Below are 15,662 nucleotides of genomic sequence, written 5' to 3' on the forward strand. Positions count from 1 at the left end.
GATTATAGATATTTTCAAAATTATACCTGTGTTTTAGGACAGGGAAAATTGAGTGTCCATCACAGTTATATTTTAACGGCAGCATTTTAAAACATATATTTATAGAGTCAGTGTGGTGTAATGGTTAAGATGCTGAACTTAGGAATAGAGAGATGGAGTTTCTAATTGTTCCTTAGATAACCATATCCATCTGGGTAATCTTGGGGTAGCTCTGTGACAAACCAACTGATAAACAAAACTCTTTGTCCATTCATACACTGATAGTTTCACTATAAGAACTAGATTAGTCCACTGCAAAAACAAGCAGACCATGCAGCTGGGACAAATGCAGAAAGAACAACATTTATCAATGTCAGTTGTAAGATTATTTCTGGCTTTTTTTTTTTGCAGAAGCAGTCTTGTAGGCTGATATCACACTTATATCTCTCTGTAACTGATGTGGACTATTATCAACTGTAGAATACAGGGTTGTTATAGTTGAAGTATATGAATAGACTTGGCCAGATATTCATGTCATTTATTGTGTTTTGAAATTTTTAAAAGAACTTTGGCCCGAAGCAAAAAATATAGTGGAATGTTAACAGATGAAATTTACTTAGAGCTCTAATAATAATTCTGTACAGAATGAACTCCAAATCTAACTCATAAAGTTGGCTGATTTTGGGAGCTCTGTGGTTTTGCATTGTTTTATTTAAAACTATAATACATCTTTTCCCCCTTTGGAATATTGTGATCTTGCACAGCCTATGGGTGATCTGTTTTTCTACCAGAAAAAGCTCTTGCATAGTCATGTCATCTGTCTTCCTCAGAATTCTCCTTTCTTGATTTTTTTTTCAATGTTTACAATATATTTCCTTCTCTTATTAATACACTGTATGTTGCTGTAACATGGAACTATGGTTACAGCTACTGGGAAAGTTGCTAATTTACTATGTTTTCTGCACCATTGTTTGCAAGAAGCTTTAAAAAGAAGGAAATGTAACTTTGAAGCCAGAAATATTCCTCTCATAGCTATATGGTTTGTTTTGCATAATACTAAATATATGCATATACTGAAAACAAGGATGCTGCTGCAATTTATTTTTATAATTTTAAATAATGACAGAATAACATTCTATTATTGGTTAGCCAATGCGAAAACTAACCGGTAGTGATATTTGTAGCATATTAACTTAGGAAAAATAAAGATAATAACAGTGAGTGATTAGGAAGTGGAAATGATCCACTTAGAACCTTATGTGGAAGCATCTTAAGACAAAGCAATGGTGTTTTAGTCTGGACTTCTAGTATTTCATTGTTGTAGATTGCTATTATTATTAAGTCAGTGGTTATATTCACAATTCTACATGCAAAATAAAACAGTATGTTTCCATGCAGGGGAAGCCTGCTGGTGGACTATACATCCTGCTTCCAAACAGCGTTCAGAAGGAGAAAAAGTGCGTGTTGGGGATGATCTCATCCTTGTCAGTGTCTCATCAGAAAGATACTTGGTGAGCGATGAAGAGAGTATACTAATATGTTATTTAATAAAACTTTAAAAATTACAAAAGTGAGTATGAAAAAATAGATAAGATATAAACGTATGTTTCAGTCATACCCTTATCCAAGCCATGCTGGCACTGAAATTCTTATATATAAGGCAGCTTCTCCAAAAAAGTTCAATTTTAAAATAAATTTAAACTATAAAAGAAAAGCTGTAGGAAATTAAAATGAATACTAATGTGTAATTTTAAATACATATTTATATTTATCTCATATTTTTCTTGTTCAAAAGCATTTAAAAATGCTGTTCATGTACATGTAGTCCTCATGCAACAATGGTAGTTGAAACCAGTTTCTGTTGTTAAGCAATGCAGTTGTAAAGTATGATGTTACACGACCACATTGACAGTTCTTTCACTCCTCATTGCCATTATGTGAGACTATCAGATATACTTGGGGGCTCTAGTATACTTACTGTATTTTGAGAAATATCATATTTTAAATAGAATGTAAAGTTCTTCCAAGCCAGAAGGTGTGATGCCTTTTTTGTTCCTGTAAGTCATCACAGGAACAAGGTGAAATCAAGACTATCTGATAGACTTCTTCTGTGAGAGTAGATATTTATATCGTTTCTTTTCAAAATGAAATGAATGCTTAGGCACTAAAAATAGTATTATTAAAAATAGCTGTAGAAGTATGAACAGTTTTGTAAATAGATTTCTTATTACACAGAAATCTAGGTTAATAGCAAATACAAATGAAATTATAAAAATAAATGAGTCAGTTCTGTGTCCACTCTTGAAAAGGTTCTTCCCGTATCCATTTGTTTATATTTACTATGATTCAGATATAAATATTTCTTTGGGTATAACGTGCTTGGGAAGGTGCTATAGGTAGTCTTCAAGTCGTGATGGTAGTTGCTTCTGGAATTATTGCCACCAAGCAATGTGTTTGTTAGCCAAAACTTCATGAAATTGCATCACTTATAGGCAGCAATCCCAGCAATCACCATTGCCATAATTAACCAAATCCCACTATTGTTTGGAAAGGACCATCCAGACCCAAGCCATTCCTGGCTTGGTCTCTTAGCTCTAAGGCATGGTAAGGCAAGGAACTGCCTTCTTTTGAACTACACCCCATTTCTCTCTCCCCTCTCCCCTCCCTGCTCTCTGCTCTTTTGTCTGCCCTACCCAGTGGCATTTGTCAGCAGCAATGATTCTGCTGATGGCATTGGGGCTGAGGTAGAGGCCTGGGGCCATTGACAATCTCAGCGACCTGTCACCACCCCTATGCTTCAACTTCAGGCCCAGTGCTACTTCAAGGGGTACCACTTCAAGCCCCATGCCATGGCATCTACCCCAGCACCAAATTCCTTCGGCCAAGCTTTGCATGCCCTGCTGGGCCAGCTGTTATTATCTGTGGGCTCCCAAGTACCCAAATTTTAATCACATAACTCTATGAGTGTTTCAATGACCATAACCTTTAGGAAACAGGTATATGTGCCATTCATTCAATACTATTTTAATTTTGAACGATCATTGAATGGATTATTGTAACTCAAGGAGCACCTATATTTATTCAGCCAGAGATCATCTGGAGGACACATACTTGATTTATTTTTGAGGTTTTGAATTATGACTATGATTCTCTATAGGGGCATTTCTGTGAGTTGGAGTTGGGACGACAATGTTACAGTGATTCCATTCTTAATGCAGTAGCATTGCATGCTATTGCCTCCATGAGGATAAAATGCCACAAAGTACTGATTGGTCTGATGGAATGCAGTAAAGAGCTGGATTCCCAGGAAGGAGATGGTGCATTCCAGAGGAGTAAATGCAACTCAATATAGATATTACCTTTGAGAGAAATGGTGAAGACAGCCCCTCCCTTATAGGTTACAAGAGTATAATGTAAATGCAGAGATTAATAATGGAAGATTTTTGTCTGTAAGTGTGAGAATAATAAAGAACTTTGCTTGGCAGAATCATCACATGTCATTCTTGGTTTAGGGCCAGATATGCTATATGAAACTGATGGGACCAATCATCAGGAATTTTGGAAGCGGTGTCATCAACTTGCTTATGATATTCAGCTGTGTTTGTCTGGACTGAACCCTGGATGTGATGAGGGATTGAATGAATGCCAATAAACTGAAGCTAAGGGCTAGAAAGACAAAACATCCTGAAGATAGGAATTTGAGATTTGCTTGCCCTATAAATAATGAAAAGTAATACAACAAGTATACATCAATTTGATAACCATACATCAATATGATAAGTTTTCCTCTGATTATGATACAAAAAAGTAGTAATAAACTTTTTCCATCCAGAGGTACTCTAGCTAGAAAAAAAGAAGGTTCTTTTATTGCTAATCGTTTTCTGGTGCACAAGTAGCAAGGAAAATCACAAGATAAACAAATTCAATCAGAACAAAAAAACATAATATCGGAAAGAAAATATTTAGTCATAGCTTTCAAAACAAAACTTATTTTTAAATTATTATTTGAAATGTAACTGTTAATTAAAATACCTTTTCAGTAATTTTTCTAGACCAATTATTTAGAAATGACAAATGAGACATTTGTGTAGTAAAATTTATTGTGTTTTAGTTTATAAAACTGTTATACTTGTTAAGATCTTTTGCAACTAGATATCATATTAATAAAGTTGTATATTAGTTGACTATTCTAAAATAGTAGAAAATTCAGCATACTTCAGGGCAAGTAACTATTTTCACTTTACTAACTAAAGTAAAGTAAATGAACTATTTTCATTTCTAAATAATATAAGTGGTTTGGTTTCAATGTTATGACGTTGTACTTTTTTAAACAAATAATAATGGCTGGGATTGTACATATGTTTAATCAAAACCCAAAAAACTATTTGCAGATTAGCAACACTCCACCATTTTTGTTGTAATTGCTATTCTACACTGACAATTTCTGCATTCCGAATTTCAGGGAAATACTGTTAAGTACTTTTGAAGTAGACAAGGGAATTTGGAGGGTGCTTGCAGTATAATTAACTAGCTTTGAATTAATTCTAGCTCATTCATCTTATCTGCTGTACTGGTCTTTTACTGCTAGTTCTCAACTGGTCTACAGCTACTGATATTCTGAATATTACTGGGACATGAGAAACTTGAACAGGTCGGACTTCAACTGATATTTCATAGAAGACAGTGCTATACATTCAGTTATCCAGATAATTTAATTTTTGCAAAGACTACCAAAGTATGTAACAAATGTAGGATGATTGTTATGTATTGTTATATTAGTCTAATGACAGATTTTTCCTTTATTCAATTTCTTTATCTAATGATTGCAGCATTTATCTTATGGCAACAGCAGCTTGCGTGTGGATGCAGCTTTCCAGCAAACACTTTGGAGTGTTGCCCCAATCAGTTCCGGAAGTGAAGTAGCTCAAGGTACCACTGTTAAAATAATAATGGTCATTATACTTTAAGTTTGTTGTTTCTGTAATGTGATGATGACTCCAATCCCTTGCAAAGAATTGCAATACAAAATAGTACTCTTCAGATTCTATTATTAATCCATTTAGGGAAAAAAAAATTAAGGCAGATGGTAGTTCTGCTTGTTATAAAATTAGATTTACTCAGGAACACTTAGAGCTGAATTCATAATAAATATGAAAGAGAAGGCAAGGGGGTGTTTGGCAAATAGTTGTATTAACATTGGATATTTTTAGAGCCCTCTTAGCCACCTACAGTACTATCAAATCTTTTATAATCTACCTGTTCTTTTGCATACCATAAAAACTATCTTGAGAGAGGTTGTATTAAGGTTGACTTGGCTTGGAAATCAGTACATCTGGGACATCGGAAGAAGCCCTGCAAGGATATGCCGCTTCTGATGTGCAGGAAATCCTCCCCCCCACCTGCAAATCGTCCTTTAAAAGAGGAGTTTCACCAGGATGAAGGCGACACAAACACCGCTTTCAGCCACCTCTTCGTCCTGGTTAAACTCCTCTTTGAAAGGATGATCTGCAGGTTGGGGGGGGGGGGGAGATTTCCTGCACTTCGACAGCAGTGTCTCCTTGCAAAGCTTCTTCTGATGTCCCAAGTATATGGATGTTCATGTCTACAGGAGGTCGCTTATCATCTGCATATTCACATTGAAGGCTCGAAATGGGACATTTTTGCAAATGGCTTGAAAATGTGGAGGAGGATATTCCAGCCTCTCACCCTGTTCTGAAGGTCAGCACAGACTGGGAACAGGATAAGAGACAAAATCCCCCCTCCCCATTTTCAAGCGGTTTGCAAAAATGCCCCATTCCAAGCCTTCACATTATCCAGGATTGCAGGATTGAAGGCTCAGAATGGGGCATTTTTGCAAACCGCTTGAAAATGGGGAGGGGAGATTTTCCTTCCTCTTACCCTGTTCTAAAGTTCAGCACAGACTCAGAACAGGATAAGAGGAAACCCCCACCTTTTCCTGGCAATCGTTCTTTACTTGGGATCTCAGCGCAGATGCACATCCCCCAAATGCTCTATCCGAAGCCTTCTCTGCATCTGTGCAGAGCTCCCAAGGAAAGGATGGTTTGTGGGTGTGTGTGAGAGAGATCCCTAACCCCCCCTCCCAAGGCAGCCACATCCCTCCACTAACCTCCTTTCCTGCTCCATTCTCCACTGCCACGTGCAGGGCAAGAAAAGTAGTTTGTGGGACTACTTCCAACTTCGCGAGATTTTTTTTTTTTTTGCGAGAACTTGAAAGGTATTTTCTGGTATTATTATTATTTTTTACTATAGGCCCACAGTCTACTTTTCTTGTCCTGCACATGGAGTGGAGAATGGAGCTGGAAAGCAAGTTAGTGCAGGGATGTGGCTGCCTTGGAGGGGGAGTGTGTATGTTTGTGTGTGTGTGTGTCTGTGTTCTGCCAGGAAAAGCCCTCCGCAAGGCCAGAGCAGCACAGCCAGCTGTTTGGCGGCCAGCAAGCAGGGCAGGTGAAGGCCAGGATGCAAGGAGAACTTGGATCATTGTGGCCACAGGCAAGAAGGTGGTGGAACAGAGAGGGTGGGGCCTGGTGGGCTTGCTGCCTCCTGCACCTGAAAAATAATAAGACCTCACCAAAAATAAGGCTAACCCTTATTTGTAGGGTCAAAAGAAAATAAGACCCTGTCTTATTTTTGGGGAAAACACGGTATTAATTGAAAATAAGCATCTTTTATACATTTGGCATATGCTAACATCAATGAAATAGTTAGCTTTGTGGAGGGAAAGCTATTTTTAAATTTTTGCGTAAAAAAATCTTCCCACCTTTTCTGTGCTATTTTTAATTTTTCTAGTGCCTTTGAGTATGTTGACTCCTGGTAACCTCTTGGACTAGTCCCTGAAGTTTTCTTGGCAAGGTTTTTCAGAAATGGTTTGCCATTACCTTCTTCCTAAGACTGAGAAAGAGTGATTGGCTCAAGTTACTCAGCTGGTTTCATGCCTAATGCAGGACTAGAACTCAAGGTCTCCCATTTTCTAGCTTGTGCCAGAACCATTACACCAAACTGGCTCTTTTTTCTATGCTTATTAATAAAGTTATATTTAAGCTTTTAGTGTATAAAAAGTTAAGTTTCTTTTGCACTGGCTTGGCAATTTGTCCGTGAATATTTGAAAATACTTAAGTTTTCAATCTATCATAGAGGCTTCACCAGATGCAGAAAAAGTTCTTAGATAATCAATTAATTTTGCTGAATAGTGCAGTTTTCTTCTGTAGCCATTATTAATCTCTGTCATGATAGTATCTGTAATCATTTAAAATTAATTGTGGCATAGTAAGTGAACAAAATATGAAGTCTATTTTATTCAGGATTTATTCATAATTGAATAAATTTCTATTGATAAATCCATATTTTGCATCACATTTTATAGATAATAGAGATAATCTGAGTGTGTAAAGGAAAATTAAAATATAATTAATGCATACAAATCTGTTTTGACAAGTGAATTATATGTATTGTTCCAAGCAGACTTCAGATAGTATTTACAGAACTCTTATATTGTACAGCATGCCTGAAGAGAGACATTGCTTTGGAAGCAATGAAGTTTTCATAGCATTTAATGAAGAAGATCTCATGGTGCATGAAATTGTCTCATTAGATGACAATACATGCTTTTCTGAATCGATCATTTCCATTTGTCCTAGTATAGTCTTTTGAAATTAAATAGAAAACTGAGAAACAGAACTAATATCAAGTATAGTTAGAAGTTGATGAAAAATTATAGGGAGATAGGATTAATCTTAAAATATACAACTTTTTATTTGCTCTGCATTATAGGCTATCTAATAGGAGGTGACGTACTGAGGTTATTACATGGTCACATGGATGAATGCCTGACAGTTCCTTCAGGAGAACATGGAGAAGAGCAGAGAAGGTAAATGTTTGTTAAACAAAACAAAGGCCATACACTTGGACAATGTGAGCCAAAATTTCTCAGTGATCTATCATTAATATTAGCATGAATACAATTTTAGTGCCCCTGCAAAGCAAAGGATTTTACAATAGAAATTAGGTTTGAAACTGATTTAGAAGAACTACATTGGGTTTTACCACTTGTCTGCCATCAATTAAACTATTAAAGCATGTTTATTTTTTTATAAAATTTGAAAACTTATACTATATTTTAATGAACAATGGTGAGGTGTCTTTCACTCTTTCCAAATGTCAAAGTGTGCACAGCTCTAAAATAAGTACAAATAGCTTTATGGTAATCAAGTAGCAGCAAGTTATTTAATATTAATTAAAAGAAAGTTTAGGTGTCTGGTTTTTGAATGTTAATATTTAATCTAATTCTAATGTAAAAAAATATTTGGAGAAAAGTCTCCCTATTAAAGATATAGCCACATGATTTGCTAGGTATGTAGTGGTCAGGCTATTCTATACTCCTGTCAGAATCTGAAGAGGAGAAACTTGCAAATGCTTAACCAGGCTGTAAAATACAATTAAATTATCTGGAAATTTAATTTTAACCAAATCATATTTGATAAAAGGATTGTTTAGGTCATTGTATCCAGCCCCTAGCTCCATGCAGAAACACAAATGAAAGGATATCTGAGAGGTAAAGGGAGCCATCATTTTGCCGGGTAATTGATTGCGCTGTTAAACTACTCTTACTGTTAGGAAGGATCCCCCCCCCCCCCAACAATCTGAATCTGTCTTCTGGTAACTTCAATCCATTGCCTCATCCTGCACTTTGGAATGTGTGAGGATAGATCTTATTTTATATAACATCCTTTCTGATATAGGTAGTCCTTGACTTATGACTAATTGCTTAATGAATATTTGATATTGCAAAGCCCTCCCTACCCAAGCTACTTGAGATCCATTTTTGAAGTTACTATAGCCTCCTTCCCCTGTCTCATGGTCACATGATTGCATTTTGAACGTTTGGTAACCTGCTCACCTTTATTACTTTGCCGTGTCTCATAATCACATGACCATGATTTGCTACAATTTTTCCTAGCTTCAGCATTTACTTCTAGTTTATGGCAAAAAAATCGTGGAAAATTGATTCTCTTACCAACTGTTGCATTTGCTTAATGACTACTGCAAAAAATGTCAAAAAGTTGGGTCCAGTCAATGATAACTCAACTTATCACCGCAAGGACCTATGACCATAATTCTGGCCTCAGTTATGATCTTAGTTGAGGACTACCTATATTTCATGAGATTGCCCTCTTGACTAAGATCAACTTTAATTCAGTGAAAATAATATATTTTTCCTGAAATATAGTATCTCCAAAACTGGTGTGATTTTTTATGAAATATTTTAGGAAATTTAAAATTGAATTGAATTAAATTGAATAAATATGCACTTACTAAAGCATATAATTTTACATTGTTAAGAGTAAAATGTATTCCTATGAATTATATTAAAAAAGTTGTTTGGAAGCAAACTTGACCAAGGACTGTTCAAGATGTTATGAAACTTGATAAGAATAGATAATACATTCTTAACAAAATTCATATAATCCCTTTCCCATTTATAAATAAAACATTATTTAAAATTAAAAGTAGTGAAGGGATTTCTGATTGTGAGGGACCTTTTTATGAGAAAAGCATTGGCAACTGATAAATGTTGAATTTTATGGGCATATTTCTTATCAGTATAACTTGATCATCCAAGTAGTTCATGGAAAAGGGCTAGTTGAAGTGAATTAAGTTTGAATTAGCCCATGGGCTACAGAACTAGTCAATTTGTTATCTTCATTTACTGAAAATAGAAATAATATTTTAAAATCTACTCATTTTCTTGTTGCTGCCTATAGTACCTAGGGCTTGCCTCAGGGATTAGCATGTGTGAGAGATACAAAATAATGTAGTAGCTGTTCTCTTAACTGAACTCAGAAGGAAAAGTAATTATCTTGTGTCACTAGATTTTTTGCTGGAAAAATGTTGTCCAGAGGAGAAATATATATCTTTTGAGAATGCTGGTTATCATTACATTGAATACCTGCATCATTCAAAGAGATTTTGCCTAAGGAGACAGATTCACTGAATTTTCAAAATGTAAATGGTCATCGAAATACTGCTATATTTCAGTATTTACACTTTTCTCACCTTTGTGATGCATTTCTTCAGTTGAAAATGTGTATGTAAATAAAAATATAAAAATGCTATTTTAAAAATAAAATAAAGTAATAAAATCATATACAAAATACTGTACGTATTCTAGGAGAAAAGTTCATGAAGATGAATATGAAGGTAATCCTTCATTTAGGACCAGAATTGAGACACAATTTCTATCATTAAGCAATTAAGTAAGCATTGCTCAATTTTATGCCCTTAAATAAAATACAACCTCATCCCAGTTGTTAAGTGAATCATGTAGTTGTTAAGTGAATCTGACTTCTTACATTAACTTGGCTTGTTGGAAGCAAGTTGGGAAGGTTGCAGATGGTGATAACATGATCAGGGGATGCTGCAGCTATCGTAAATATATGCAAGTTGCCAAGCACTCACATTTTGATCATATGACTATTGGGATGCTATGTCAGTTGTAAGTGCAGGAACTGATTATAACTCAATTTTTTCAGTGCCATTGTAGCTTTGAATGGTCACTAAATGAATGGTTATAAGTCAAGGCTACTTGTACAGGTAGTCCTCGAGTTACAACCACAATTGAGCCCAAAATTTATGTTGCTAAGTAAAATATCTGTTTAGTGAGTTTGCCTCCTTTTACAACTTTTCATGCCACAGTTGTTAAGTGAATCATTGCATTTGTTAATAGCATGCTTGCTAAGTGAATCTGGATTTCCCACTGATTGTGCTTATCAGAAGGTCACAAAAGCTAATCACATGACCCCAGGACATTGCAACCATCATAAATATGACCAGTTGTCTGAATTTGGATCACGTGACCATGGGGATGCTGCAATGGTCATAAGTGTGAAAAATGGTCATAAGTCACTTTTTTCAGTGCCGTTGTAACTTTGAATGGTCACTAAATGAAAGGTTGTAAGTCGAGGACTACCTGTATTGCTTTATGTATATCATGATTCATAGTTACATAGTTTCTCATTTTCAACCTTAAGTTTGTTTCATACATACTTAAGGGTGAAAATATGAGGAAGTGTGTACCTCTAATTTAGCCCATACTTAGGTTGTATTGATTGATAAAAACAGATTATATCCAGAGAACTCATTAGTTCAGGCTTATGATCTTCTGAGTACCTCCAAATTGCTTTGAGGAAATTCAGTCAAAAGCAAAGATATTTGCTTTTTCCTCCAAAGTAAAGATGGAAATGGATATGTTATGCCTCTGTGAGGTAAAAGTTTCACCCTTAATATTTCCCATGCTCTTTTTCAGTCTAAAAAGAAAGTCTACCTATTTAGTGACTTAGTTGAGTTACAGACTTATCCTTCTGTGGTCCTCAAACAATAATTAAAAAAAACTTTTTTCCCCTAAAAACAATGTGCAGCCTCTGATTGAAGAAAATTCAGTGTCTCTGGATTAAGCGGATTAAATGTTGAAATCGTTGCTCGGTGAAATTATTCCTTCTGATTACCCTAAAACAGAATCAATGGTTAAACAGAGATTCTGAGATTGTAAAATGCATGCACTTTTCAAATTGTTTAAACACTTCAATGAACGCTACATTTTAATTAAAATACATTAATATCACATTAAACCCAATAAATTCAGATTACCTTTATATAGTAACCCTCAATTGTGTATTTAACAGCTACTGTTAAAATTGTGTATATTATCTCCAAAATTGTGTAAGACACAGCACAATTGAGCACAATATTGTAATAGCCTCGTAAGTCCTCGGACTTACGAATGACAGCTCGGCAGCAGCCATGCGCGTCTTAGCCAATCAGACGCGCCTGCAAGTTGCTGGGCTGTCATATGAAAGGCTATTGGCTCGTCCGTCTGACAGCTCCATATAAAAGTCTGTCAGACGGAGGAGAGGTGCCGGTCTACTTACAGTTACTGTTCTTGCCTGCAATAAAGAGTTCTTGAAGGTTACCTCAGACGCCTGTTCGTATTTGTACTGCCGCCAATCTAACAAATATGACTATATCATTACTATATAGTTAAAATTTCCTGAAGATTATATTGTGCCCTTAAAAGGTCGTCATAGCCAGTGCAAAAAAGACAATACAAATAATTAAAGAGTTTAAACAATTCCCTTGTGGAGAAAGTAGTGTACCTCAAAACAACAAACAAAAAATGTTGTGGGGGGAGAAGATCTATAACCATTTTTCATGTGATGACCTGCCCAACATGCAGTCACCTGACCATGGTGTGTGTGTATGTGTGAGACACAATAATTTACAACAAGGGTGTTTTATGGGCTATAAAGCACCTGTTCTGTGACTGCCATAACTTCGAAGAGTCATACACATCTCAAGGCATCTGAATTTACATCTTGATATAAAAATAATGAATAATAATTAAATGACTTTTTGCAAAATATGGCAATGTAGCTTTAGTAGATATCTATTCCTGCTTCACAGTGGCTGTTTAAGTATCTTTTAAATACAGTGTATTTTATAGTCATGGAACTGAAGGACCAAAGAGTGTTAATATCACTTTATAATGCCTTGGTAAGGCCAGAGTTGGAATACTGCATTCAGTTTTGGTCACCACGATGTAGAAAAGATGTGGAGACTCTAGAAAGAGTGCAGAGAAGAGCAACAAAGATGATTAGGGGACTGGAGACTAAAACATATGAAGAACAGTTGCAGGAACTGGGTATGTCTAGTTTAGTGAAAAGAAGGACTAGGGGAGACGTGATAGCAGTGTTCCAATATTTCAGGGGTTGCCACAAAGAAGAGTGAGTCAAGCTATTCTCCAAGGTACCTGAGGGTAGAACAAGAAGCAATGAGTAGAAACTTATCAAGGAGAGAAGCAACTTAGAACTGAGGAGAAATTTCCTGACAGAACAATTAATCAGTGGAACAGCTTGCCTCCAGAAGTTGTGAATGCCCCAACACTGGAAGTCTTAAGAAGATGTTGGATAGCCATTTGTCTGAAACAGTATAGGGTTTTCTGCCTAGGTAGAGGGTTGGACCAGAAGACCTCCAAGGTCCCTTCCAACTCTGCTATTGTATTGTATTGAGTTAAAGGCTCTGTAGAAAGCCCCTTGTGGGAGATTTGTGAATGCATTTTTCAAAAACTCTTCTTCACAAGTGAACGTCTTTACTTTCCCCAGTTGAATATTTATTTTCAGATTTGTTCTGCTTTTGGTTCTTTTCTTTTAAAAAACAAACAAACTATATATAGTTTTGCAGATAGTTCATTTTTTTCCTAAGTGGTAGCAATTTGTAAAGACAGCCACTATAATAAAATAATCTCCATAGCATCTTTAAACTTGCTATAGTCTAATAAATAATGTTATGCATAATTGTAATTTATTTATTAGCACTGCTTTGGTCTACAGTGGTAAAGGAAATAATTTATTTGATGTAGAAATATAAGAGTTGGTTTACTCATTCCAATTAACTGGCTATTTAGGAAACAATACATTTGCTGGATACTTTTGAAAAAGAGCAGGATTTGTCTCTGGGGACATTTTTTTTTAAAGGAATCAGGATATTATATGGTAGGCAACCATATGACATTTTGGCAAACAAGAAATTAATAGTATCAAGTGAGAGATTGCTAAAGATATATACATCAGAAAAATTCCAGGCAATCTCAGAATGTCTCAGTGAACACAATGGGTTTTTAATATATCAGAGTTCTTACAATTCTTAATTGATAAGTATTTATAATCTGTTTCATATATGAAACCTGCATCTCTGTAATCAAACTGTCTTTCTTCCCTACTTTCACCTACTTCCCAATTTAAATTCTGCATGCCTTTCTATGCATCTGATAGAGGTGGTTTGCAGCTCACAAAACTCTTTTAAAGGTTCTTCCTTGTAATTTCTTGGAAGAGAGTATAAAAGATTCTGCTACAAATTTTTGTAGGAATGGATTTGGATTTTTGTGTTAAATTAAGGATGGAAGAAATGAAAGTCACCCACGAGAGACTTTTAAAAAATGAAGAACTGGAGATTTTTCATTTTGTAAAATGTAGAGTTTGGCTGAGGGATTTCTCCTGCTCTTCTCTGTCATCTCTGTATATTACAAATATAGTTTCAATGTCTGCACAGATACCATCCACAAGTTCTACAGCTGAACTGATTTTGGTAAGCCTAAAAACTCCCTCACATTACATAACTGAAGGATATCGAATTGTATACCTTACTTTCTTCTGATTACAATTGATTTAACTTCCTTCCTGTTCAAGATTGCTGTGCCTTCTGAATTTACTATACTACTTCTTGCATTTTTAAATAATTACTCTGCATTTTCTCCCCCTAAATTTACTGTTTGTCTTTTGTCAATAATTCACAAGCTGAATGTTTTGGCTTGTTTAGATGATGTATCAAGGGTGTCATTGTCCCAAATTCAGATGGATATTCTCTTTTCATTTTAGATTTGGGACTTTAAGGTCTTGAATGAATGAGAAATCTGTCAATTGAAATCTTCCCCATACTCTATTCAGAGACACCATCATCACTCTAGAAAATACTACATTATTGCTAACTCTTTACTAGTTGAATTAATATTTTTTGTCCTGATTATTGGGCGAGCCTGTAGAAATTGATCTTAAGTTTATTCTGTATTTGATTTTTAACTGGTTCAGTTGTAATACTATTACCTTTTCTTATTTAGTATCAAAAATAGTTCAAAAATTAAATAACTGCCATGAATGTGTGTGTGGTGAAGGGAAAACACCAGATTTTTTGCCTAAACCATAACGAGAATTGCTTTCTATTAGTAGTTTCATCACCCCCAAACTACACATTCATCTCTATCAATTACATCAGGGAGCTCTATCTTTTTCCTTACTGGATGAGGACTTGTTGACTATGATGAAGCTCATTCTCATCAGAAGACATTTAGTACTATACTAAGCAAATGCTATGAATGAAAAGCTGGGAAGCTAGGTAGCCAATGTAGCTGATAATTCAGGGTGTGAATTTAGTGCATTGACTCTGGTTTTCATGGTGATGTTACTATAGTAGCACTGTTCCATGCTACTAAGGACTTGTGTCAGAGGCTAGTTTTCATTATTCCAATTCCAAGGCTTCACAAGTAATGAGGCATTGTGCATTGTATGGACCTGGATTTTCCAGATTTTTCCTAGCAGTGATATAATTCTTGGAGGCAAGACAACCCTTTTTGAATGCCAGCTAACAAAATCCCACTTTGAAACTGCGATTTTAATTTCTAAGCTTTTAGGAGCATAAGAAATATGGAATTATCCTAAACACTAAGCTTGACTGTATATTCTAAAGTACATGGGTAGTTTGTATCAATTGCTTTAATCTTCTTTTTCTTAGATTGAGTAGATTATAGGCCAGTGATGGCTAACTTTTTTTGCCATTGCATGACAAAAGTGGGGGGAGCATGGAGGTTGTGCATGTGTGTGCACACACCCATAATTCTATGCGCCTACCCCCCATGCATGCACGTGCAACACCCCCCCTGCTCCCCCTGCTTTTGGCATTCAATGGCACAGTGGACCCATTTTTTCCCCTCCCCAGGCTCCAGAGCTTTCTACGAGCCTGGGGGGCATGAAAACAGCCTTCCCCACCCCAGGGGGCTCTCCGGAGGCCAGAAACGGCCCGCTTGCTGACTTCTGGTTGGATTGAAAGGCTCGTTTTTCGCT

General features: G+C 35.8%; 1 protein-coding gene across 1 annotated transcript in view; it reads left to right on the plus strand.

Moving 5' to 3' along the window:
- The window catches only part of RYR2 (ryanodine receptor 2), a 202,481-nt gene that overhangs the window by 24,086 nt on the left and 162,733 nt on the right, over nucleotides 1–15,662 (plus strand). Inside the window, exons 8-10 of the mRNA XM_032216038.1 lie at nucleotides 1,378–1,490; nucleotides 4,809–4,908; nucleotides 7,768–7,864. Coding sequence (XP_032071929.1) covers nucleotides 1,378–1,490; nucleotides 4,809–4,908; nucleotides 7,768–7,864 — 310 coding nt within the window. The remainder of the gene's footprint in view (nucleotides 1–1,377; nucleotides 1,491–4,808; nucleotides 4,909–7,767; nucleotides 7,865–15,662) is intronic.

The sequence above is a fragment of the Thamnophis elegans genome, chromosome 4, assembly GCF_009769535.1.
Source record: "Thamnophis elegans isolate rThaEle1 chromosome 4, rThaEle1.pri, whole genome shotgun sequence".
In the NCBI taxonomy this organism is placed as follows: Eukaryota; Metazoa; Chordata; class Lepidosauria; order Squamata; family Colubridae; genus Thamnophis; species Thamnophis elegans.